Here is a 26,023-nt window from a genome sequence, read left to right as displayed (position 1 = left end):
ACTTACACTGTGTTAGCAAGCATGTTTTTCCATCAGGATTTTCTCATCTCTAAACAAAAATGTATGCCAGCAGACTAAAGATGCTGTAATCATATAAAGCCCTACGCTTTATATCTTAAAACAATGTAAACTCGCACCTGATAGGCTCCTTGGTTGTTGCCAGTGATAACAGTTCCGTCTGCTAAAATGACGTGAGCCATGTGTCGCTCTGGGTACATCACCACTGTGGCACAGCCTTCCTTCTCCACCAACACCACCCGCTCCTTGGTTGACACACTCCCCTTATCGCTCTCATATGCGATCCTCTTACTATCCTCAGCCCCAGCATCTTCTGCAGATACGCTCTCCTCGCCATTCTTATACACACTACTTTCCCTTTCACTACTTGCTTTCCCCGCACTGTCCCTGCTAATCTCCTCTTGATTGTCAGAAGTGTCCTGCACGTGCATGTCCTCATTAATGCTGTCGGCACAGCGTGTGACACACACACACTCAGTGCAGCTGCATGCACATTCAGAAGTTGATAGGGTCACACTTTCAGGTTGCTCCCCTGGAAAGTTTACAGACACAAGGACTCAGGTCAGATAGAATAATCAACGTAAACTAAACATTAAGTGTCAGTACAGATCTGTCTGGTTGCTGTGTGTGCATGTGAGCCAAGTATTTTCCAGTGTGTATGCACTGTATGCTGGTTACCTTTCTGCAGCAGTATGTTTTGCGGTGTGCTTGGTGGTCTGTCTTGGTAGAGACTGGTGATCCTGGTTCCATCTGCATGTTCTACACTCAGGGATCTGTCTCGGTGCTGGACAGACACCACTAGATCCTCCCGGCTCAGCATCACCTGACACAACGACACATACAAAGCTAGAGAGGTTACTGACAGCAATAGCAAGCATTTTCAGGATGGGACCAACTCTCTAATTTTTGAGACTCCATCACAAACTTTAAGATGCTCAGACAATGACAGAATATTGAAATATAAACATCAAAATATGATTTTCAAAATAACTGTGAAACTGAAGAACACTATTGTGTCGCGTGTAATCCTGCCCCCCTACCTCATGGGTGATGGGGTCTGTCGCTTTGAAGGCAAGAAGAGGCGTGGTGGGTATGTGTTTGTGTGTGGTCCCAACAGTGTGGATGCGAGTTCCAGATGGAGTCGTAGTTAACCAGCAGCCTCTCTGAGCATCAGCATCCTTCTCTGAGCTCTGCTCTGTATAGACAAAGAAAAATATACAGTTTGACACTGTGAGTCACTTAAAGTGATACTCAACCTCTTCCACTTTGCAGAGACGCCTGCTAGGGTGATGCTGCTGTGATGATACTGGTGTTATATGAAACTAGAAGCCCTAACAAATCCACTGGTAACCCTGTGTCATGCAAGCTTGTTGGAGAGAGGATCAAAAAACACAACATCGTTTGGCTAAATTTTGGTGAGGGAAAAACTGGCACAAGGGACCAAGATATCTGAATTAAAATGGACTCCATGGGCACACACAAGCCTCCCCTTGACATGCCCACATTATGCTTGTCTCAGGTTTCTGGGTAAAAACCATTTAGCTTTGCATGCAGTATATATGTGTTATTTGTGCCTATTGTATTTGAATATTTCTGCATACCGAGGTCCATAAACAGTCTTGAAATTGCATAAAATAGGTATTACTGGAAAGCTGTGACTCTTGTGACTTTAAAGAGTCTAATTGTATTAAGGCGTGGTGAAGCTGGTCCCCAGAGTTGCCTTTTCATTGTAGTAAGACCAATTTTTTTTTTTTAACTTAATCTCACTGTATAAAATGACTTATTGTGACCTCTGAGGTAATCATAGCCTCATGAAACTTAACAACCACAAACTAGAGACCTGGAGCATTCTTCCATAGTTTCCAGAACAGAAGTGCTTGACATCAATCAGCGAAAAATGCAATTCTTACATAAATCTCCCAATGCAAAAAAGTTTTTGTTACCAAATCACAGCACAGTGTTTTCTATGGTGTCCCTTAAGGTCTTGGTTTCCTAATGTGGTATTTTTGAGGGATTTTTGACCCTTTTTTTCAATTCTTGAGTGGTCAAAAATTAATAAATATTGAACCAAAACTGTGTAAAAAATGGTATCAACCAAAAAAGCATCAGGCGCTCACAAACAGCTCAACTTTGACCGGCAGTCTACTTTTGGCTTGGGGTGCCAGAGCCTTGACATTCAAAAGCCAGATGTTTGCGGGTGTTGATGTGTTTTTTGTGCAGTGAGAAAGGGGCCATATACTGTTGACCTGCTATCCCCCCCAAAGATCCCTTGTCCCCGACTAAAAAAGACACAGTGGATGTATTGTAAGGAGGGTTGGAGTAGAAGAGGTTAACAGTTCTCACAGCAGGGTGCCCATTGGGTTCATTAGGTGTTTTGATATTCAAAGACCCTGCTCTGACCTTTCTTGTTGTCCTCAGTTTCTTGAGTGGTGTTTTCCTCCTCAACCTCAGCATCAGGAACCCACACTGGACCAGAATCCTGGCTGAAACTGACTGAGCCATCTGCAAACAGAACCTGCAGTACACAAATGATTTCTGTGCTCATGTGTCATAAAAGTTAGTTCCCATTTTTGCATAAGATGCCATACATTTGTATGCATGCCTCTATATATGAACATGTGTGTTCAGTATGTTTACCTGTGTGGACCCGTCTCTCATGTACTGGATCACAGCTCCCTGGTTGGTGACTATGCGGGACAGTTCTTTAGAGAGGGAAGGGTCCTGAAGCTGCCCTACAACTCCTCTACCATGAAGGGGAAAGCTCTGTTTCACCAACATACCCTGCTGCTCCGAGGACACTCCTGGACACACAAACACACACAAATTATGAATTAAAAATTTGACAATACTTGTGTGTGTGAGCAGGATCACACACTAAGTGTGAGAGATGTACAAATGAGTCACTTCATCATAACATATGCAGTTTCATAATGCTACACTTGTGAGGATACACACACCTGTATATGAGTGTGTACACATACATGGCAGAAAAAAGTGCATCACTGACCTTGTGTATCCTCTCGCAGGAATTGCAGCAGCAGGCCATTAGGAACTGACAGGTTCAGACTGTTGAATGGACTTGATGGCAATGCTGGCTGGCCCCCACACACCTAAACACAATTATACACAGAAAAATGACCATGTAGGCTACATATTGCAAGAGCAATACACCAATAGCAATAATATTAACATCCCAATATATATATAATAAGCTCAAAACTACATTCATATTGAGGTTTGAGAGCAATTTAACATTTTTTTTTAAGGTTATGCATTCATGTGCATTTGTATGTGGAACCTGGGACTCTGGAGGCCTGGTGTTGCTGGCTGGGCTGTTTGTCTTGGAGGCAACTGAATCCAGGTCTGTCCCCTTGGACTGGTGGGTGTCAGAGAAGAGAGGAATGGGGACAAAGGTGGATGTCTCTGTTTCCTGGGGACTCACTAGAGTATCAGCAAACAGGAAATCAGTTAATACTGCCTGCACTGTGAAGACATTATAACCCTGTTTAGTCCAGACATATTAATAACAATATCCAGAGCACTGAGATTATGGACTAGTCTATAAGCATATTCAAACTGTTTTCAAATTGAAATAAAGATTGAAATATTTAAATACAAATTAAAACTTCTCAAAGGCTAAAAATCTTGTGTGTTTTCAGTATAACACCTCTGTGTTCTCCCGTGGGACCATAGAAACTGTATGAGAGGTGAATTCCACTGTCTAACACTGCTGTGAGGGAGCCCTGCTTCACTCTGTTCATCTCCACAGGCTCTGACACTGAAAAGGACACACACACACAGAAACATACTAATAATAATCAATTACATTACAGATATAAAGAATCCTAAAATTACAAAGCACGCCCTTTGAACACTGCTTCATCTGTAGTATGGTCAACATCTTTACCTTTAAAATCTTCTTTTCTGCCATTTGTTTCTTTGTCTTGGGCCAGAGGGAGAGGTTTTGCCCAATCAACAATGTGGTTGATGTGTGTGTAGAAATGATGTCCATCCTTCTTCACAGCCAGTTTCATTAGGCTGCACCCTGCAGTGGTAATAGTACAAAATACATGGGTGCTGTGGAAAATCACCCAAAGAACCAGTGTCTCTCAGGAATAGCTTATTTGCACTTTGCTTTTCATGGACTTATGACTTACACTTAAAATGACTGACTTTTCCCCAATTATGCAGCCCAACAAATAAATGCTGGGCTTTAGAAGCACAAGCAGGTTTGAAGCATTTTCTTTAACCTCAACTTTGTCTCATTACCTTCAATATAGCTGATGTTCTCCACAGTGATATGTCCTCCATCTGAGGGGAAAAGGTATTGGCAACTACCTGACACATGGATCAACTTTCCATCCATGCTGTAGCCTGTGAAACCCTACACATCAAACACACACAGATACACAAAGTTTTACTAGCTATGATTATTTTTCAGTATCCCTCTTTGATTGGATGTGAAGATATTAATGTATTCAGTGTATTAATGGTTTTGTGTGTGTACCAGGCGTCACAAGCGTGAGTCTAAACAAACAAACAACCAAACAAACACACACACAATCTCCATGGAGACTTGTACTGCTGTAAAATCTCTCACATTAAAAGGCTCTGCTGTTGGATGCAGTTCTTTGTCTTCCTCCACAGGGGGCACTATGGTAGTAATAGACTCTGTGGGAGTCTTGGCTGAGCTGCCTGCTGTCTGTGCTCTGCTCTTCTTGCTACTAGACAGAATTCTACTTTTCCTGTTGTCCTCCTTTTGCTGCTTGACTTTTGGTGCATTCTCCTTCTTTGATTTCTTGGCCATCTCCTCCTCCTTTAGCTGCTCCTGCTCCAACTTCCAGGCCTGTAACATCATATACACATTAATATACACTGCAGTTATTGCTGTACCATTGCGGGGTATACCCTGCCTTTCGCCCAATGTCAGCTGGGCTCAGCTTGAAACCCTTGTGACCTTCTAAGGATAAGCAGTTAAATTGTAGGTAACGGATGGAAACATTTAGTGGTTTGACTTAACTCAGACTTTAAGGAAAATCTTAACCTAAGGTGCTTTGTGTAACCAGTCCCAGAATTGTGAAAGTGAATGTTCATGTGTTAGTTGGTACTGACTTTAAGGGAGCCTTTTCTGATGAGTGGCTCCAGAGTGACCTCTTCCTCCTCTGCAGAATCTGTAGCCTTTTCATCTAGTCCAGGAACAAAACAAACATGGTATTTATATGGTGGTTAAACAGACTTCCATTGCTAGAGTTTGATGCTGACATGCAGTCGTACCATTTGGAGACTCAGCAGGACTGAGATTTCTGGGCTGCATTTCCTCTCTCTTTAATTCCTCTTCTTTTGTCCAATCCGAAATGCTATCTGCCACATGTTCCAGGTATTTCCTATCAGGCAGAAACAATAACATCTAAAGTCTATGTAACACTCCACATATACACTATCTTGCTAGTCAGGTTATAGATGCCACTGACTGATAAAAAGAGACAGGGACAGGTAGCTACTCTAGTTAGCTGCCACTGAGAATGTTCATTTTGTTCAATTCTAATGATGTGGTTTATGGGAAGCTTGCTCTGTTTCTTTCTCACATAGGAAAAGGCATATTACTATTCAAATTTGCATTCTGACCTAAACTTGACATCAGTGTGAAGTGCTACATCCCAGAACTCCTTGCACTGACGATCAGGGCTCATTGGATTGTGACAAAAAATATACAGGATGTTGTTAAGACTTCCTCTGAAGGTGTCCAAGCAGCGGTACTCTTCTGAGGCTAACTGGAGCACCTAAGCATGAAGAAAATGTCATTTCTACGTGTCCAAATGAAATATGTGAGAGGAATCAATTCAACAATCCACGCTTTTATCTGAAATAAGATTGTCATTGTGTTTTAAGCTTGAAAGATAAGATAAGAAAGGTCACCTGTGGGAAGATAGAGGCGCTGTGGTGTTCAGTATAGTGCCAGTCAAACAGAGATCTCAGCCTGCGTCTCTGAATGTCAGCCAAGTCCAGCTGGCTACAAACTCCCCCACTGATCTGCTGGAGAAAAAAATCGACACGCAACATCATTGGGAGGAATATCAGAACAAATACACATTCTTTTTTTATTATTATAGTATGCAAATTTTGAGTATCTAAAGTAGTATGTACACAGCAACAATACCTTTGTGTTATCAGGATCTTCAGTGAGAAATGTTGGACCTACAGTTGAAATAAATCATGAGAAATGACACTAGAATTGAGAACAGTGTCTTACATACAGTTATGAGAAGCAATAAAGTTCCTTAAGTAAGTTGTAACTTATAATATATATCAGCCAAAGTAGTAATAGACCTTTAGTCTGTAGGTTATCAAGCTGCTGTTTAGCATATGTTAGCGGGTCATCCCAGGGGATTATTGTGGGTGTCTGTGGCTGTGCTGGTTCCAGTGTTCCTAGTGTACCAGGAGCAGTCAGTAGTACATCCTTTTGGTCCAGCCTGGTCAGTGGCATACTCTCAAACACACTCTGATGAATCAAACGCTCCACCTCCAGCCACGACACAACATCTGTGGGATATCGTAACAACATAATATCATTTTGAAGCTAACAAACCAACCTCTGACTGTAAGTAATTCCCTATTTGGATCAAAAAAGTTCACAAAACATAACAACAAGTTTCCAAAAACTCTGATACAGCTGCAAGTTAATTAACAATAGCCATGGATATACTGAGCTAAGATATGTAGCTGGCTTCTGACCATCTGTGTAGTAGTGTTGTAGCTGCTGTTTGATTGCCATCCAGCAGGAGTTGTTGTCTCTCTGCTGAGTCACAGATTGGATCAGCTCCCACACTGGAGACCGCTTCATCATGGACACCTCCACCTCTGCTGGATCAAAACCCTGAACCACCTAAGAGGAACACATGCGCACACAAACACAAAGTATATAAACACATTTCTAAGAATAAGGTCAGAATGGAGTCAAGATTACATAAACTTTAGTCTATTTTAAACCTAAATGCCAAACTCCACATGGACAACAAAACTGTAACTGTAAGCATTATAAAGTGTACTTGCACTGATATCCCTCAAGCGCAGGGCCCTCTCATCATGGTGTCTCATAACCAGAGGGTGCTCAGACTTCTTCCTTTCTTCCTCCTCTGCTCCAAACTCCTCTAATAGCCTCTAAAACATGAAACATAAAACAAGAGAATAAAAGAGACAAAGTAGTGAATAACTTCATTTTCTGCAGAGTGAGTCCGAACACTCTGAAGTCATGGGGTGCACACACATACACACTTCACCTTTATACCTGGGTTTGGAGACCAGAGAAAGAAATATATATACATATACTACAGAATGTAACTTGTCCCTGTGACCCCTGTTGACTCAGTCAGAGGGTTTCAGTTCTGTAAATGTTTAATCTTTCTGTCATAATTATTGTCAGAAAATTACATATTTAAAGATATTATATTCAGGGATTCATCCAGTGATTCACCAGTGTTTCCTGTAAGCTCATGGTTCCTTTTCCAGCATCTGTTGTAGTTTCATTTTTAATATTTTGTAGCACTTCACTGTAGTTTGCACTCATTGTTAGTATGTTAGCTACTTTACTGTGAGTATAGCACCATCTGCTGGACGTACATATTTGTGGCCCAGCCACGCTCTACATTTTTTGTAGTTCATGTGGTAGAAATCATATTAACTCTACAAACCAAACCATAATGTCTCTGTATGCACATTGGAAAACAACATTTCTAAGGTAATCACCAGACCCACAGTAATTTGTACAGTTTTCAGCAGTGATCCAGAATGAAAATCTGAAGAATTCAACACAATTTTTTATCTTGTGATGCTCGAGACTAAACCAGACCCTAAAATTTGATCTTAACTTAAATATTCTGATGAGATTTTTATCCTAACCTGAGTCAGGCCTTCAGTCATCTAAGTAAAACCTTTCTGGCACTTCTTTATACTTTTGGTTTCACTCATTGTGCATGAACCCACTGACTGCATGGATAACCGTATCATATATATTATATATCCTTGACTTGATACTATCCCTTTGGATAGAGGTTTCTGCTCTGACTGTTTCTCCTGTAACATTTGTGATGTCCGATCATTTTTAATAATAAAATATCTACATGCAACTTGTGATTTTTCTGTAGAAAAATAGACGAGATTAGATACAAAATTAGTTTCTCATATCTAGTTACTTCCATAATATAAATTGTGCAATATTCATATGTTGAATGTAGTCTGTAAATTCTTTCAAATGTTGAGAGTATCTCTCTTGAAAAATCCTCTAAGCTGGTTTTAGCTACTAAACCTACCACCTGCCTACTCGACCCCTTACAAGCTAAACTTCTTAAAGATATCTTGTCATTTCTGGGACATACAATGCTGATTATAATTAATCTGTCACAACTGGCACTACGTCCACAAACCTTAAGATTAGGGCTGGGCGATATGGCCTAAAAAAAAAAAATTCCGATTTTTTCACAAAAAATCCGATGCACGATTTATATCGATTTTTTTCCCCTCTTAGTTAAAAAAATATATATTTGTGGCCTGGTAGCACATACCTGGGGTCCAAAGCTTTCAGCATGTGAATAAACCCCAGCTTTTCCACGGTAGCCTATATATGGGCACCATGTCTCTTGCAATATATATTGCGACTGCATCTGTGATCGCTTTCCACCGGACCCCTTTCTTATCATACGGCAGTGTTTCCCCTACCATCACATTGGATCACAACAGAAGTCATTTAAGGTTACCTTTCCTATAGAACAGGTCTATATCTTGTCCTTTTATTAAACAAACTAAATAGCCTTATGTTACAGGCTGAGCCTGATGTGTGTGGCTTGTGTGTGTGTGTGTGTGTGTGTGTGTGTGGAGCTGTGTATGTGTGTAGTTGATGTAGGAGGTGTGGTGTGTGACGTCAGACGGATGCGCCCCAGGAAGAAAGTGAGGCATGTGCTATGTTGTTTACATCGAGCAGCCCCAGTGAAGAAGCCTACGCCGTTCTACGTGTTGTTTTTGAGTTATTTCCCTCTATGTAAAAGTCAGACACTGATGAGAGAGGCTGTGCATCATCCCTGCAGTGCTGAAAATAAAGTCCCATTCTTTAACGCAGACGAAGTCCCGTTGTTTATGTGTTGTTGCCACAACAAGCTAACACAAGCTAAAGGAGCTAATGGTCTTCGGAGGTCCCTTTACTACGGTTCAGGGGTCAGGAGCTTGGCGTTGGTAACACAACAGCATGTCATTTATGTCCCTAAACGGTGCACATCTAAAATCCTCCTCTGCTCTCTGTGTCGCGCACGGCAGAGTTCGGCCCTAATGTGCACGCACGCACGCATGCACACACACACACACACACAAACACACACACACACACACACACACACAGGTGAGCACAGACACAGACACAGGTGAGCACACAAAAGCGCTTAAGAACTCGTTCCCTTTCTTGAGAAGGAGTTCTTCCCCGCTTGCTGCCATGTTGTTTGTGTATCAAGCGCGCGGGGGGGAGGGGTGAGCCCACTCTGAACTACCGGAGCCCAGCGTGGAGCGACAGTGGCAGATTTTAAATAGAAACTCGATTTTCATTAAAACAAATCGGCCTAAACTGCAGTATTAGAGTTGTGTTTCGGCAATTTCTGGCCAACATAGTTAACGGTAATTTTTTTCAACCTTTTCAATCTTCTATCAGGACCTGTCACTCCACTGCAACTGCGCTTGCCAAAGTGATGAATGCTTTTCTACTCCAATTCTGTGCTTCTATTACTGGACCTTTTGACACCACTGATCATTTGCACTGCATCTCTCTAACCCTCTCTTTGTGTAAGCATGCAAGTGTCCAAGCCCTGTGCATATCTCTTTACCCCTTTTTCTATGTTCTCCTCTGACCTCTCTGTTCATGTAGATGCATCTGTGCTGGACTATAAATCATACTGGGACCTCTCATATTAAAATGCAAAAAGCACAAAATGAGCTCTTAATGTTAGTAAAGAACTGTATCACTAAAATATACAACGTCTCATGATAAAAGATCATGCTCTTTATAGTGGAGAGCATTCCTACGAGTGTATGATGAAACAGAAGAACAACAAAAGCAAGCGGCAACCGATAAGCTCTCACAAGCTTTCCCTCCACTCAGGAAGTCTGTAGTGCACCCTCCCCCACTACGTCACGGTCCAAGCCCACCCTACTCTCTGTGTGTTGCAGCTACAGCACTCTCAATGTGACAGAAGAGCTGGTGGGGATTGGCTCTTGTGCTCCAAGCATGTAGCCCTGCCCACTGAAATGTAAGCCGCTTGCCTCAGCCCTTCCTGCTTAAAAGAGTGTGCTGCATTGGCCGGGAATCGAACCCGGGCCTCCCGCGTGGCAGGCGAGAATTCTACCACTGAACCACCAATGCTGCTCTTAGATATTTTTGTGCCATAAAAATATTTTAAATATGTGTGAGAGAAAAACATAAGAACAACACTTGAATCAAAGTTGTGTCTTTCAGTCCTGTTAGCAAAGATACACACAGCACATGCTGCATGATAAATGACTCAGATGTATGTGTGTGTTGTTGTGTGGCCAATATACCTTCTTGTCTTCCTCATTCTGTGCTGTTGTCAGCAAGCCATTCAACATGTGGCTTTTCTCCTCTTTTGTGTATACCAGAGGCAGGAAGCTTTGGAGCATCAAGCTCAGCACCTCATAGTCTAACCCTGGACCACTGGGAGCTTTGGACTCCTCAGCCACATGGGACAGAGTGGACTCTGATTGCTCTGTTGAAATCGCCACCTAACACACAATCACAAAAACACAACAGTATATTTCACATAAACTGCTGATGTCATGCTCTGACCACACACTACCAATGTGCACACAGACCTGTTCCAGCAAACAGTGCATCATTAGAGACACAGAGCAGTCTTCAGGGGGAACCAGGTCGAGTAGGGTGCTATAGTAACGCATGTCCACATCTGTAGAGAGAGGAGGCTGCTCAGTCTCTGCCCACAAAGAAGAGAGGACAGAAAGCAATGGAGGTTAGTTTGTCATCCTAGTCTGAGTTTTTAATTCAAACACACACATACACAAGCATATGCCAAAAATACATGATTAAAGAGAAAGGTCTTACTTTGGTGTGACTGACTTTCATTCTGCACTGATTTCTTTTTAGAGCGTGGAGTCAAGGGGAGAGGGGTCTGCACAACCTGGCACAGGAAACATAGACATTTTAAGTATACACTTAATATCCAGCCTTTTTTTTTTTAATTTTGGGTGTGCGTGAGTGTGTGTGTGCATGTATGGTCCAGAAAAACTAACTAAAGCAATGACAGTGTCAATGTTACTGCCACTGAACACTGACTGCACTGTGTACAGTGGCTCCTCAGCAGCTGCAGCAGCATCAGTGGCCTGATGGATGAGGCACTCATCTCCTCACACTCTGTTTGAGGATTTATCTTCCTGTGACACAGCAGAGTGGCGCAGCGGAAGCGTGCTGGGCCCATAACCCAGAGGTCGATGGATCGAAACCATCCTCTGCTAAATTCATACTCTTTTACCAGGCAAAACTGAGTATCATTCAGAATTTTCAGCATTTTTCTACACAACTAAAACAACTAAATTAAAACAACTAACAGATTCATCAATAATGAAAATAAATGTGAGCTGCAGCCCTGTCATGTAGTTATACTGACTGACATGGATGTGTGTGTATGTTTATGTGTACCTCTGCAGGCTGTGGATCCAACCCAGGGACAGTAGCTACGCTGATGACTTTGAGGCTGTCAAGGTAGTGCTGATGTTGCCTGCGCCAGTCCAGACAGTCATAGATGAGATTGGCCACACCCTCAAAGATTCCCATCCCCATCTCAAGCTGGACACACAGTTTAAGGACGTTCCAACATACAGTGCAAGATTAGAGGCACAGAGCAGGCTCCAATGAGAACAGATCTAAGAAACAAAGAGGGCCAGGGCCATCTTACCTCAGCCTCGGGGACCTGTGCGTGCAAGGGAGCCAAAAGATCTGGGACAGTGTAGCTGAGCTGAACTACATCATTGAGCTTGGAATCCAGTGGCCCGCTGTCCAAAGCTGGTCTCAGACCTGACCAGAATAGATCCAACTTCCTGACCTGCGCAGCCAGCTCCACACTACCATGAACCTCTGGCACACACAAAGAAAAGGATGATGTAATGTTAATAACAACATGCAATAAATAGAAAAAATAAGGGCATGCTGATGAGTTTGATTCCATGTAAAAGCTGTTATATAGTTTTGATGTGTCTTATTTAGTACATACTGTATACTGACGGCTCTTTACCTGCATCCAATGCCGGAGAAGCTGTCAGACTCTGCTCATTGTCCTCACAGGGCTGTTGTACTTGCTGTTCCTCAGAAGTTAGTGTGTGCTCTGAACACAGTTTAATGACATTGGCTACATGTACACCGATGGCATCGAGTGCCATAATCAGGTGGGGCTGGTAGAAGCCCAGCAGCAGGATGTAGTGTTGAGGACCATCCTGCGGTTCATCATCTATGCGTAGACACACATAACACAGAGTGAATCCATCAAATACTAGTGTTGTACGGTATACTGGTAACAACGGTAGACCACGGTACATATGATACCATAATGTTGGAGTACCATAGTACTACGGTACCTCACGGAACCACTATTGTGGGATAAGTTCAAAGTCCAATCACAAGAGGGTGAGTGCGCCGTCCAATAACGGCGCACGCTGGCCACCTGGCACTCAATATGCCGCTGCAGTGGTTTGTTTTCCAGTGACATGTCAGGTATTAGCTGAGCTATTGTGTATCTTTGAGCAGTGAAAGTTATTATTTATTTCGTTTTACTTGTAGGCTAGATTTGTTTATATATGCTACAGTGATTTGTTTTCCACTACAGAGCTCTACGGTGCAAGCATTTTACTTGCATTTACAACTAAAAATAGTTTTGTGCGAGCAAAAGAAATCATTCAGGAGCACACTGTGCGAGTACAGATTTCAACCAGCAGCAGAAACGAAAGGCAAATCCTGCCGATTGTGGGTTGAACGGGGGTCACAGACACAGCCAGGTTCCAGGTCCAGTAAGTCTTTGTCAGTGTCATGATTGCCTAGAAATACCTTAACAGTTGAGCAGTAGCGGCACACAGGTATGTGACGTTGTCAGAGGAGAAACGAGACGTTCACATTTCTCTCTTTGTGGCAGGTAACGGTCCACAAACCTCACTGCACTTAAGGAACTGTTCTTAACTTATCAGAGGAGGAGGGTGGCTGGTTGATTTTTATTTTATTTATTTATTTTATTTTGATCCCCCCCTATGTTCATCACTTATTGATGCTGTTTTTGAAGTATGAATAAGTCAATAAGTAATATATTCCATTGAAATATCATTGATGTGTTATAGAAAAGTGATTTATCTTTTTATAAATGACAAAAGGCACATCTGCCTCATTTTTGCTGTGGTATCGTGACACTACTCAGAATCATGATACTTTCACTGGTATCGTAACGTGGGTCCCAATTTTGGTACCGTGACAACACTATGAAATACATGTCTAACTCCTCTTACTTTTATACACAAACACATACACTGTACAGTTCCATGCATATACTGTAAGATGTCTCGTGCATTTAGTGTTTATCACTGTTGAAGCTTTCTGAACTCCATAACCCAAGCACAGTTGGTTTAAATTTGTCTTTTTACCTATGAACTTTGGTGGCTCAACATCACCCCTCCGTTTGAGCTTGGTCTTCTCCTTGGAAGGTCCCACAGGTGAATGTGGACTCTTTCCCTTTTTATCTGAGACCTTGGCCCCTCCTTTGTCCTTGCTGGCAGAGGGAGGACCGACTTTTGCCTTCTCCTCTCCAGCCTTTAACAGATGTGGACAAAAAGGACAAAAAAGAGAAACCCAGAGAAAAATCACATTATTTTGTCCCCAATTCAACTCTGAGTTACAGCATAGCTTATATTCTGTTGATTCAAAAGTTCACTGCAATGCAAAAAACATCATGTTTCTAACAATACTAAAACCTGCGTGAAAATCCACGCTAGTTCAACACTGTCACTAAATTATAATAATTAACACAAGCAATCACACATACAGCGGTGGAAAAAAGTTTTCGGACACCCCATGCATTTGTGAAATATTGCATTAAGAATCACTCTTAGGTCTTCAAGTGCAATTTCTTTTAGTACAGTCACAGCCAAAATACCAAATAAATCCTAAAAAAGCCATTAAAAACTTAAAATTGATTGGTTCCATAAAAATACATAAGAAATTTTGAGTATTGGGTCATTTTGGTACCAGTGATGAAGGTCGTTCTTTTTATTAAAAGACACAATTTTTGTTGCCAAGCTTCGTGTCTACATAAAGCCAGCACATTTGAAAGTTCTTCAGACACAAAAATGGCTAAAACAAGGAACCTAACGCAGGAAACACGCCTGACGATAAAGATTCCCAGCCAGGAAGGGTACAGCTGCCACCAGATAGCCAGGAAGTGCAGATGCAGTCCTTCAGCAGTTGGATACACTCTGCAGAAATACAGACGAACCAACAGCTTGGAAGACAAACCAAGATCTGGGCGTCCAAGGGTTTCTTCAGCAAGAAATGACCGCATCCTGATCTGTATGTGCAGGCAAAACCGCCGAATGACATCACAGGAGCTTCAGCAGCAGTGGTCAAACCAAACTGGTGTCCAGTGTTCCACCCGCACTGTACGTGGCCGACTTTTAGATCATGGCTTAAGGTCCTACAAGGCTATCAAGAAGCCCCTGATCAATGAGAGACAGAGGTTAGCCCAGGCACACAAGAACTGGACAGCCAGGAACTGGAAGAAGATTTTGTGGTCAGATGAGTCCAGTTTCCAGCTTCATCTTCCTCCTACTAATGTGAGGGTACGCAGAAGGCCAGGCGAAGCATTATCTCCAGCATGTACAGTACCTACTGTCAAGCATGGTGGAGGCAGTATCATGATTTGGGGATGCATGAGTGCTGCTGGTGTTGGTCATCTCACTGTCTGTGATGGCACATTGAACTCTACCAAGTATTGTACCATTCTCAAACCCACATGCTCCCTTCTGCGCTGCACTGTTCCGTCGAGGTAAAACTGGATGTTTCAACAAGATAATGCCCCTTGCCACACATCCAAGGCCAGTAGAACTTGGCTGCAGGAGCACAGTATCCAGGTCTTAGAGTGGCCAGCTCATCCCCGGACATGAGCCCCATTGAAAATCTGTGGTGGATTATCAAAAGGTCTGTTTCAAAGCATAAACCAAAGAATTTAGAAGAATTAAAAGCAGTAATTCAAGAAGAATGGGACAAGATTTCAACAGTGTGAAAGGCTCGTGGGGAACATGCCAGTTCTACTACGTGCCAATGGCAGGACTACTAAATATTAATTTGATGATGTGATGGTTTATTTATTTTTTGTTCAGTTTTGAACACATTCTCTGTTATTTGTTGACTTTGATACCGGCAATGTTGAGAAGTGACATATTGAAACTGTCAAGAATTTAGTTTTGTTAGTTTTTCTTGTAAACAATAAACAAAAAAATATAATTTGTATTTGTTTGTATCTGTCTAATGCAGCCACACCTTTTGAAACACAAAAAAGATTTTTCCACAAATATTTCATGATAATGTTTGAGATTGTGTAAAATTTTAAGGGTGTCCGAAAACTTTTTTCCACCACTGTATAAGAAACACTCACTTGCTCAACTTCCCTCCTCTGCTGATCAGTGGCTTTGATCTGTAGCAGCTGGAACTTCAGTATTTTTGCCATCAGGTCACAAGGAATCTCTTCTCCTGCATCCAGCAGTACCTTAGCAGGCTCTGTAACCTACATGAGACACAACAAAGTCAACACACCTGTACACACATGCACATGAAGAATAAAGCACACAAATACACAAGGTTCCTTCACAACAACCAGAAGACACTGATAGACTGACATACAACATACTGCATTAGAAACCCTCATTCCCAAGCCTACTGTACCTCATAGAAGGTGGGGACGTCATCAGGTCTTTTGGTTTTGGGATTCCCCAGCTCATGGATCTGCAATGAGGTCAGTCAGGAGAACACAATCATTTGACAAAATACAAGATATTCATATGCACAGACACGATTTAAAATTAGTTTACAAATTTAGAACTAGTAACTGTAACCTTTCCATTTATACAAGATTTTAAAAATGTGAAATAGTAACCACTTGTTTCACGTTGTTTAGTTTAAGTACTGTACAACAGCAATAAGAGCTTCTCAAAAACACAGGACACAATATTAATATAAAGAATATGACCCAGAATACCTTAGCAAGGGTGCTGTCCCAGGATAACAAGCTGAAAAGTCTGCGTAGTGGTTTCTGTACGGCTAAAGACAAAGCCCGGGTAAGTTCATCCTCTTCTGGACTCCTCCCAACCACCAAAGACACACAGGCTTGCCATGACTCCTGGAAAGTGCATCAGAAATACCAGAATAATGTATATACTAATACACTACATCCAGGTCAAGAACCACAGGTTACACTGATTTCACATCACGTCTCTCTTTAGTTCCACTGCAGTTCATTGAAGTGGGATTTACACTGGCTAAACAAACGCTTCAGGGCACCATGATTTATACTCATAGAAGAAAGATAGACATCGCTAACAGAAGTGCTGTTAAAAAAAGCACCACAGCATAATCTACAAAGTTTTACTAGAGAAAAAAAATCTAACTGTAAAGCAGGAATCTGTGTGTGTGAGTGAGTGCGTGTGTCTATGTGTGTGTTAACCCTCCAGATATCTTGAGTACCATTCATCTGAATAAGTTCACATTTGGCAGGTGTTTTTTTGGGACCCAAGGATGTGCAGTGTCCAATAATTGTAATTGTTGTAATAATCTTCTGATTTAAAACAAGGCCTGTCATACAGGCATTCAAAAAAATTAAATGCATGTGTTCAAGGATGCATGAAGCACAGGGTGGGAGGAAAACTATATGAAGTGATGAAGACACAACATACTTAAATTTACTTAGTGTCTGTTTAAGGTGGAGTTTTCAATTCTAATATAATGCTGGATAGTTTAATGAATAATAATACATCGTATTTTGATTGTTATATTATGTCAGTAAAATCTAAATCTGCAAAGTAACCAGTAATAATATGTCTCTGTCAGGGAAATGTAGTGATACAATGTTTTCCTCCTATGTAGAAGTACACAGTAAGTAAGTAGAATATCATTGCACTGTATTTTTAAAATTGCTTTTGGGCCCTGAAGTTATTTTAGGGTACAATGAGTTAGAATATCAACATAATATGTAAACATTATCATAAATCTATACCTGTTTGGGGCCCAGGTAAATACAGTCTATACTTGGGACCCAAAGAAGTGCAATGTTGAGTGTTAAGTTGCTTGGATGTGAGGTTCTCGAGAAATCTCCAAAACAGGCATGTGTTCAACGAGCACTAGAAATAATGACAATTTCCGGTTTGGACGTATTACCTTCAAAATAAAAGCTCGTCGGTTACTGTTAACTGCATTTTTGACACATTTAATGACTAACAATTAGGCAAGTGCCAGAGGATGTATGTTAGGCAACACATTTTTCACCGAACAAACTGGTGACCTTGTTAACATGACTGAAACTGTCTCAATGAGCAGGATAACAACCCATTTTAAATCCTGTCTTCTACCTGAAATGAAAAGTCAACGTCTCCCGCGCGCGCACGTAACACTGTAACGTTAGCTAGCAGCTGTTAACTGGCAATTATCAACGTTAGCATGTATAACCAGCTAATAAGACCGCTACACGTTTGACTTTGTGACATGGCAGTGACATGTTTTCAACACACGAGTGAAGTTAAACCGAAGAAAGAAGTCAGTGAGATAACAAACCTCTTCAAACTGTGCGCTGGTGATACCAGCCTCCCAGTTCTTGTTCACAACTGCTGCTTCCCGAGCATTGGGCTTTTTGGCTGAGCCTTTTTTACCTGCTTTTGGTGCCATTTCCTCTCACTGACAATTATCTAGGATTAAGAACAACATACAACGGTTAAAAGAGTCTTCAAGTTATCAGGGCAACATACTACTAATTAAGCTAGTTAAAAAGTTCAGCAAGTTAATCGTCGGTGTGTGTCGTCTGGTGCGTCTGTTGCCCCCATACACTGTATAAATGAGGTTGCCCACGGCAACCGCAACGACACCAGCGTCAAGTTGCCCAAATTACACTTCCCATAACCTTTCAAAACAAAAGCATTTCCGTTTTCAAATTGAAAAAGCAATCGAAAAAAACAAAGTTAACAAGTAACACGCATTTAAAATCATCTGTAGCAAAGATATTTCCCATTTTTTTTGGTGCAGAATATTTCTTATCAACAATTTAAATGATTATTAAAAGCATTTTCTGTTTATTGAGATTTACCAAATAGAGCAGACAGAAAGCACAATAATATTTGGTCAATCCAACAGTGACACAACAAAAAAGTTAGTAGTAAATGAAATAAAAATAATATAAAACCAAGACAGGACTAAGCCAGACAAATACTACAAACCAAATCAGTACCCAGAACAAGACAAAGAACAAAAACAACATAGTAGTAAAATTAAAATATAAAAATATGTGCACAATGATAACAATTACACTAAATACCAAAACATAATATAATGGTTGTTGGTTGGACATCTGCTTGTCACATCACAATGTAATGTCTATAAAACAGATGATCATTCATTCAGGAATATCTGGAAAGTCCAGCTCTCGTACACACTCAAAAAAAGGGATCCCACATCATGCAAAATTTCCTCAAGGAGCCCCTCATTATGCACCTGATTCTTTCCAGTTTGACAAAATGAAGGACTTCCCTTAACCATAGAGCGTGTGCCAATAGTGACCTTACTCATGTGTGCATTCATGTCAGTATTCCTTTTGTCCACATGATGGCAGTGGGGTCTCTTTTTTCGAGAGACTCCAAACCGCTTCTCAAAATTAGTCTCGTATTCATTGTCTATGGAGCAGCTTCAGACGTGATACCCTATGACATCACAAGTTTGACACTTACATCTTTGGTTTCTGGTTCACAAATACTGATCAAACTTTCTTTGGCCATGGAAATAACATTTTGGAAATCTTAATTTAGGTGGTGTTCCCCTTTACCATTCTGTCCAGAAACATTACTGTATGTCACACAGTAATTTTCCTCACCCAACTTTAACACTCAACAGGTAACACATCTCTGCTTTTTTCATGGCAACTGATGTTGAACAGCTAACCCTGCTCTGGAGCAAGTTGTGTTCAGACTGTGGGATCACAACCTGTCAACACCCGACCACTGACCAATCAGATCACTGGAAAATAAAGTCTGACAAAAGTCAAAAGTCTGAAGTGACAGGTAAGACAGAGTAGACCTCTGCCTTTATGTTGTTAAAGATCTGTGGAATCATTTCATTGCTCCAGAGCTCTATTTCCACTGGTTTAAAAACAGAGCCTCTAAGAAACAAGAGATTGTTTTCAAAACTAAACACATGATTTTAGCAATATTTGAACTTACAAACAAGTTTGTTTTAGTCAGCAGTGATAGCTGACAGTGTTGCTATATTCACACTTTGATTTCATCACTGCAGATAAAAATAACATGAGACATCTGTGTGACGAGAACTAGAAAAAAAGATTATATTTTATGAGAAAAATAATTTAGATTCAGATAGACCTCATCACTCATTAACTGGGCTTTCCTTTGGTAGCAGAAACTGTCTGGCATCACTTTAAAGTGTTTGATGGGACAATTCAAAGTAGTATCGTCAACATCCAACAAAAGAGCGTAAAATGGTATGGATTCAGACTCCACTTCTGTGCTGCTACTAGTAGACCTTTTGACAACACTGATCATTTGCATTGCATCTCTCTGACCCTCTGTTTGTGTCCCGCAAGCATGTCTCATGATATAAGATCATGCTCTTTATGGTGGAGTGCATTCCGTCCTGTGTATGATGAAACAGAAAAACAGCAAAAGCAAGTGGACAACAATGAGCTCTCACAAGCTGGTAGACGGTCCCCCAGCTGCGTCACAGTGTTAGCCCACCCTACTCTGTGCGTGCTGCTGCAACAGGACCCTCAGTGAGACAGAGGAGCTGGTGGGGATTGGCTCTTGTGCTCCAAGCATGTAGCCCTGCCCACTGAAATGCAAGCTGCTTGGTTCAGCCTCTCTTGTTTAAAAGAGTGTGCTGCATTGGCCGGGAATCGAACCCGGGCCTCCCGCGTGGCAGGCGAGAATTCTACCACTGAACCACCAATGCTGCTCATGGAATTTTTTGTGCCATAAAATTTTTTTTTCAAGTTTTGTGAGAAAAACACTGGGAACAACACTTGAATCAAAATTGTATCTTTCAGTCTGTTAAAAAAGATACACACAGCACATGCTTTTAACCAGATGTGTGTGTTGGTGTATGGCCAAGATACCTTCTTGTCTTCCTTATTATGTGCTTTTCTCCTCTTTTGTGTACACCAGAGGCAGGAAGTTTTGGAGCATCAAGCTCAGCAGCTCATAGTCTAACCCTGGACCACTGGGAGTGGACTCTTGATTGCTCTGGTGAAATCACCACCTCACACACAAATGCACAGATATGGGAAAAAAGAGTTTAACCACTGAAGCAAGGGAATACACACATGAGTTTTAAAGTCAGCCTAAATCAAAAACAGGCAGCAACACTGAACAATCTTCACATTACATGACATCTGACTATCTGCTTTCAGAATATAAAGAGCACACATTTGGAGTGTGTGTTTTAATTCAAGGTTATTAGACAGACATTATGTCAATCACAAAAACACTACTCTATGTTTCACATAAACTGCTGATGTCATGCTCTGACCACACACTACCAATGTGCACACAGACCTGTTCCAGCAAACAGTGCATGATTAGAGACACAGAGCAGGCTTCAGGGGGAACCAGGTCGAGTAGGGTGCTATAGTAACGCATGTCCACATCTGTAGAGAGAGGAGGCTGCTCAGTCGCCGTCCACAAAGAAGAGAGGACAGAAACCAAAGGAGGTTAGTTTGTCATTGGTCTGGCTGACTTTCATCCCGCACCGATTTCTTGCATTTCATGTACTTGCATTGTTTTATAAACGCACAACAACAAGATAGTCCAAATGGAAAGCAGCTTATTTTACTTCACACAGAGGCTGCCATCACGGTCCAAAAAAAAATAACTAAAAGCAATGACAGTGTCAATGTTATTGCCACTGAACACTGACTGCACTGTGTACAGTGGCTCCTCAGCAGCTGCAGCAGCATTGGTGACCTGATGGATGAGGCTCTGATTTCATCAGGCTCTGTTTGTGAATTCATCTTCCTGTGGCACAGCGGAGTGGCGCAGCTGAAGTGTGCTGGGCCCATAACCCAGAAGTCAATGGATCGAAACCATCCTCTACTATACTGAAGCTACTTTAACAGGCAAAACTGAATATGAAATAAAGAGAGGGACCTTGGGAATAATCAAAGAGGGAAAAGCAAGGGTTTGTTCAAATCTTCCATTTTCTATACAAGAAAATCAACAATGAGATAGTGAGGGCCAAATTTCAAGCCTTAAAAATATTGGTCTGACCAAACTGCACATATCCACACTCACAATACGCACACAGACCTGTTCCAGTGCAAGATTAGAAGCACAGAGCAGGCTCCAATGAGAACAGATCTAAGAAACAAAGAGGGCCAGGGCCATCTTACCTCAGCCTCGGGGACCTGTGCGTGCAAGGGAGCCAAAAGATCTGGGACAGTGTAGCTGAGCTGAACTACATCATTGAGCTTGGAATCCAGTGGCCCGCTGTCCAAAGCTGGTCTCAGACCTGACCAGAATAGATCCAACTTCCTGACCTGCGCAGCCAGCTCCACACTACCATGAACCTCTGGCACACACAAAGAAAAGGATGATGTAATGTTAATAACAACATGCAATAAATAGAAAAAATAAGGGCATGCTGATGAGTTTGATTCCATGTAAAAGCTGTTATATAGTTTTGATGTGTCTTATTCAGTACATACTGTATACTGACAGCTCTTTACCTGCATCCAATGCCGGAGAAGCTGTCAGACTCTCCTCATTGTCCTCACAGGGCTGTTGTTCTTGCCGTCCCTCAGAAGTTAGTGTGTGCTCTGAACACAGTTTAATGACATTTGCTACATGTACACCGATGGCATCGAGTGCCACAATCAGGTGGGGCTGGTAGAAGCCCAGCAGCAGGATGTAGTGCTGAGGACCATCCTGCGGTTCATCATCTATGCGCAGACACAAATAACACACAGAGTGAATCCATTAAATACATGTCTAACTCATCTCTCTTTTATACACGAACACAAACACAGTACAATTCCATGCATATACTGTAACAGTATGTGGTACCCAGTCAAAGATGTCTTGTGCATTTACAGTGTTTTCGAACTTTTGAAGCTTTCTGAACTCCATAACCCACGCACAGTTGGTTTAAGTTTGCTGTATCTGTAGGATCTTTAAGTACCTGGAGTAGTAGTAGTAGACTCTACCAAATATGGCTGCTTCTTGTACTCACACGGCTCTATACCTACTTTTTGCCATGGCCTGGAAGGTAGCTCAGTTGGCATTAATGACTCTACCTCTGTGTGCTTGTGTTCTCTCTGTGAAACTGTAGATTTTGCATTGTTTCTATATCTTTGTTGACTCAATAATAATCAGCTGTTTCAGAGTTGGATCAGTTGTCTTTCATTTGCATATTAATACACCATTTTAGCTGACTATTAATAGCACATAGTTATCAGGTCTCTGAATGAAATTTGGTAGGTTCAAATGAATGTTTAGTTAAAAGGAGCTGTTCAAATCACAACTTTTATGGCTTGCTGATGTTGTATGAATTTTGCTCACCTTACCTGAGGCCTGTACTACGAAGCAGGATTTTGAGTTAGCAAAGTAACTTAAGGGTTAACTCTGGGTTTTCAGTGCTACAAAGCTGGTTCTCATTTACTGGGATAAATCACAACTAATGTTGATCAGCTAACCTGCTCCGCAGCAAGTTGGGTTCAGACTGTGGGATCACAAGCTGTCAACACCCAAACCACGGACCAATCAGATCAAGGAGAGAAAAAAAGTGTCCTGACATGGATACTTCGCTGCTGTAGAGTCTGAATCCATACCACAAGGGTTCCCTTCACTCAGAGAGTAAGTGGTACACCCTCCCCCAGCCACATCACAGTCTAAGGCCACCCTACTCTGTGCATGATGCAGCTACAGCACTCTCAATGTGATAGAGGAGCTGGTGGGGATTGGCTCTTGTGCTCCATACATCTAGCATTCCCCACTGAAATGCAAGCTGCATGCCTCAGCTCCTCCTGCTTAAAAGAATGTGCTGCATTGGCCGGGAATCGAACCCGGGCCTCCCGCGTGGCAGGCGAGAATTCTACCACTGAACCACCAATGCTACTCATGAAAACTGCTGAGCCATCAAAAAGTTTTTTCATGTTTTATGAGAAAAACACTGGGAATAATATTTGAATCAAAATTGTATCTTTCAGTCCTGTTAGCAAAGATACACACAGCACATGCTGGATGATAAATGACTCAGATACATGTGTGTGTTGTTGTGTGGCCAATATACCTTCTTGTCTTCCTCATTCTGTGCTGTTGTCAGCAAGCCATTCAACATGTGGCTTTTCTCCTCTTTTGTGTATACCAGAGGCAGGAAGCTTTGGAGCATCAAGCTCAGCAGCTCATAGTCTAACCCTGGACCACTGAGAGCTTTGGGCTCCTCAGCCACATGGGACAGAGTGGACTCTGATTGCTCTGTTGAAATCACCACCTCACACACAAATGCACAGATATGGGAAAAAGAGTTTAACCACCGAAGCAAGGGGATACACACAAGTTTTTAAGTCAGTCTAAATCAAAAAGAGGCAGTAACACTGAACAGTCCTCACATTACATGACATCTGACTATCTGCTTTCAGAATATAAAGAGTACACATTTATGCTCAAAACTCAACACAATCTTAGCAATGGACTTAGGATTTCAAACAGGATATGTCTTTAGCTGGTTAATAATCAGTACTTAGATACATAGTTATATCAATGCACAACAACAAGGTAGGTCACATGGAAAACTGCCCCCTTAATTGTCCACTCTACCCTCTGGTGCTGCTGCTGTCTCTGAGCAAGTAGTGATATAACAGGCACTGAGAATGTGTCACTTCTGTTTTGGTCCACTAGGAGTCACTGCTGGCTTTCCAACACTGGGTAAATTCTAACTAAACTTCTCTGTGACAGTAATCTGATTGTCTATGGGTTTTGGACTGTTGGTCGGACAAAGCAAGACATTTGAAGATGTCAGTCGTCACCTTGGACTTTGGGCAAATGTAAAGGGACTTACTTTTCCTGACGTTTTATGAACCAAACAATGAGTCTGCGGTGAAGGCTGCAGTTAAGAACATCAGGCAGGATCTGACCATCTTCATGATTCCCTTATTAACTTCACACAGAGGCTGCCATCACGGTCCAAAAATTAACTAACTAAATGCAGTTACAATGTCAATGTTACTGCCACTGAACACTGACTGCACTGTGTACAGTGGCTCCTCAGCAGCTGCAGCAGCATCAGTGGCCTGATGGATGAGGCACTCATCTCCTCACGCTCTCTTTTCCTGTGACACAGCAGAGTGGTGCAGCGGGAGCGTGCTGGGCCCATAACCCAGAGGTCAAGGGATTGAAACCATCCTCTGCTACAATGTGTTCTCTTACCAGGCAAAACTGAGAATTGTTCATAATTTTCATCCTTTCTCTACTATTTTATCAACAAAAATGAGGCCGATTCATTGAGAAAACAACAAACAGATTCATCAGTAATGAAAGTAAATGTGAGCTGCAGCCCTGTCATGTAGTTACACTGACTGACATGAATGTGTGTGTATGTTTATGTGTACCTCTGCAGGCTGTGGATCCAACACAGGGACAGTAGCTACGCTGATGACTTTGAGGCTGTCAAGGTAGTGCTGATGTTGCCTGCGCCAGTCCAGACAGTCACAGATGAGATTGGCCACACCCTCAAAGATTCCCATCCCCATCTCTAGCTGGACACACAGTTTAAGGATGTTATAGCATACAGTGCAAGATTAGAGGCACAGAGCAGGCTCCAATGAGAACAGATCTAAGAAACAAAGAGGGCCAGGGCCATCTTACCTCAGCCTTGGGGACCTGTGCGTGCAAGGGAGCCAAAAGATCTGGGACAGTGTAGCTGAGCTGAACTACATCATTGAGCTTGGAATCCAGTGGCCCGCTGTCCAAAGCTGGCCTCAGACCTGACCAGAATAGATCCAACTTCCTGACCTGCGCAGCCAGCTCCACACTACCATGAACCTCTGGCACACACAAAGAAAAGGATGATGTAATGTTAATAACAACATGCAATAAATAGAAAAAATAAGGGCATGCTGATGAGTTTGATTCCATGTAAAAGCTGTTATATAGTTTTGATGTGTCTTATTCAGTACATACTGTATACTGACAGCTCTTTACCTGCATCCAATGCCGGAGAAGCTGTCAGACTCTCCTCATTGTCCTCACAGGGCTGTTGTACTTGCTGTTCCTCAGAAGTTAGTGTGTGCTCTGAACATGTACACCGATGGCATCGAGTGCCACAATCAGGTGGGGCTGGTAGAAGCCCAGCAGCAGGATGTAGTGTTGAGGACCATCCTGCGGTTCATCATCTATGCGCAGACACAAGTAACACACAGAGTGAATTAATCAAACATATGTCTAACTCATCTCTCTTTTATACACGAACACAAACACAGTACAATTCCATGCATATACTGTAACAGTATGTGGTCCCCAGTCAAAGATGTCTTGTGCATTTAGTGTTTTCGAACTTATGAAGCTTTCTGAACTCCATAACCCACGCACAGTTGGTTTAAGTTTGCTGTATCTGTAGGATCTTTAAGTACCTGGAGTAGTAATCTGACTCTACCAAATATGGCTGCTTCTTGTACTCACACAGATCTATACCTACTTTTTGCCATGG

General features: G+C 41.9%; 1 protein-coding gene and 4 non-coding genes across 10 annotated transcripts in view; 1 reads left to right on the top strand and 4 right to left on the bottom strand.

Moving 5' to 3' along the window:
- spag17 (sperm associated antigen 17) overlaps window positions 1-26,023 on the bottom strand; it is a 36,656-nt gene that overhangs the window by 7,208 nt on the left and 3,425 nt on the right. Inside the window, exons 1-34 of one of the 6 annotated variants that reach the window (XM_049568188.1) lie at window positions 23,609-23,746; window positions 22,047-22,259; window positions 21,711-21,889; window positions 20,439-20,581; window positions 17,879-18,009; window positions 16,311-16,451; window positions 15,998-16,057; window positions 15,711-15,839; window positions 13,705-13,870; window positions 12,315-12,527; window positions 11,979-12,157; window positions 11,723-11,869; window positions 11,129-11,204; window positions 10,882-11,000; window positions 10,591-10,791; window positions 7,069-7,176; window positions 6,751-6,901; window positions 6,346-6,558; window positions 6,176-6,213; window positions 5,935-6,051; window positions 5,644-5,798; window positions 5,293-5,402; window positions 5,131-5,204; window positions 4,619-4,864; window positions 4,288-4,402; window positions 3,926-4,063; window positions 3,686-3,796; window positions 3,317-3,459; window positions 3,026-3,128; window positions 2,656-2,819; window positions 2,419-2,533; window positions 1,059-1,213; window positions 697-841; window positions 138-550 (exon numbers count right to left, since the gene is read on the bottom strand). In XM_049568188.1, coding sequence (XP_049424145.1) covers window positions 138-550; window positions 697-841; window positions 1,059-1,213; window positions 2,419-2,533; window positions 2,656-2,819; window positions 3,026-3,128; window positions 3,317-3,459; window positions 3,686-3,796; window positions 3,926-4,063; window positions 4,288-4,402; window positions 4,619-4,864; window positions 5,131-5,204; window positions 5,293-5,402; window positions 5,644-5,798; window positions 5,935-6,051; window positions 6,176-6,213; window positions 6,346-6,558; window positions 6,751-6,901; window positions 7,069-7,176; window positions 10,591-10,791; window positions 10,882-11,000; window positions 11,129-11,204; window positions 11,723-11,869; window positions 11,979-12,157; window positions 12,315-12,527; window positions 13,705-13,870; window positions 15,711-15,839; window positions 15,998-16,057; window positions 16,311-16,451; window positions 17,879-17,989 — 4,356 coding nt within the window. In that variant the 5' untranslated portion in view covers window positions 17,990-18,009; window positions 20,439-20,581; window positions 21,711-21,889; window positions 22,047-22,259; window positions 23,609-23,746. Of the gene's footprint in view, window positions 1-137; window positions 551-696; window positions 842-1,058; window positions 1,214-2,418; window positions 2,534-2,655; window positions 2,820-3,025; window positions 3,129-3,316; window positions 3,460-3,685; window positions 3,797-3,925; window positions 4,064-4,287; window positions 4,403-4,618; window positions 4,865-5,130; window positions 5,205-5,292; window positions 5,403-5,643; window positions 5,799-5,934; window positions 6,052-6,175; window positions 6,214-6,345; window positions 6,559-6,750; window positions 6,902-7,068; window positions 7,177-10,590; window positions 10,792-10,881; window positions 11,001-11,128; window positions 11,205-11,722; window positions 11,870-11,978; window positions 12,158-12,314; window positions 12,528-13,704; window positions 13,871-15,710; window positions 15,840-15,997; window positions 16,058-16,310; window positions 16,452-17,878; window positions 18,010-20,438; window positions 20,582-20,877; window positions 20,892-21,710; window positions 21,890-22,046; window positions 22,260-23,608; window positions 23,747-25,182; window positions 25,362-25,518; window positions 25,710-26,023 lie in introns of those variants that run through there. The other 5 variants (XM_049568187.1, XM_049568191.1, XM_049568189.1 and 2 more) reach the window with 5 other exon arrangements.
- trnag-gcc (transfer RNA glycine (anticodon GCC)) lies at window positions 10,344-10,414 on the bottom strand. The gene has a single exon. It is a non-coding gene; the product is annotated as a tRNA-Gly (tRNA).
- Window positions 11,467-11,538, top strand: trnam-cau (transfer RNA methionine (anticodon CAU)). The gene has a single exon. It is a non-coding gene; the product is annotated as a tRNA-Met (tRNA).
- trnag-gcc (transfer RNA glycine (anticodon GCC)) lies at window positions 20,205-20,275 on the bottom strand. Its single transcript has one exon. It is a non-coding gene; the product is annotated as a tRNA-Gly (tRNA).
- Window positions 23,361-23,431, bottom strand: trnag-gcc (transfer RNA glycine (anticodon GCC)). The gene has a single exon. It is a non-coding gene; the product is annotated as a tRNA-Gly (tRNA).

The sequence above is a fragment of the Epinephelus fuscoguttatus genome, linkage group LG23 (assembly GCF_011397635.1).
Source record: "Epinephelus fuscoguttatus linkage group LG23, E.fuscoguttatus.final_Chr_v1".
Taxonomy (NCBI): domain Eukaryota; kingdom Metazoa; phylum Chordata; class Actinopteri; order Perciformes; family Serranidae; genus Epinephelus; species Epinephelus fuscoguttatus.
This window is presented reverse-complemented; position numbering and strand designations above follow the sequence as displayed.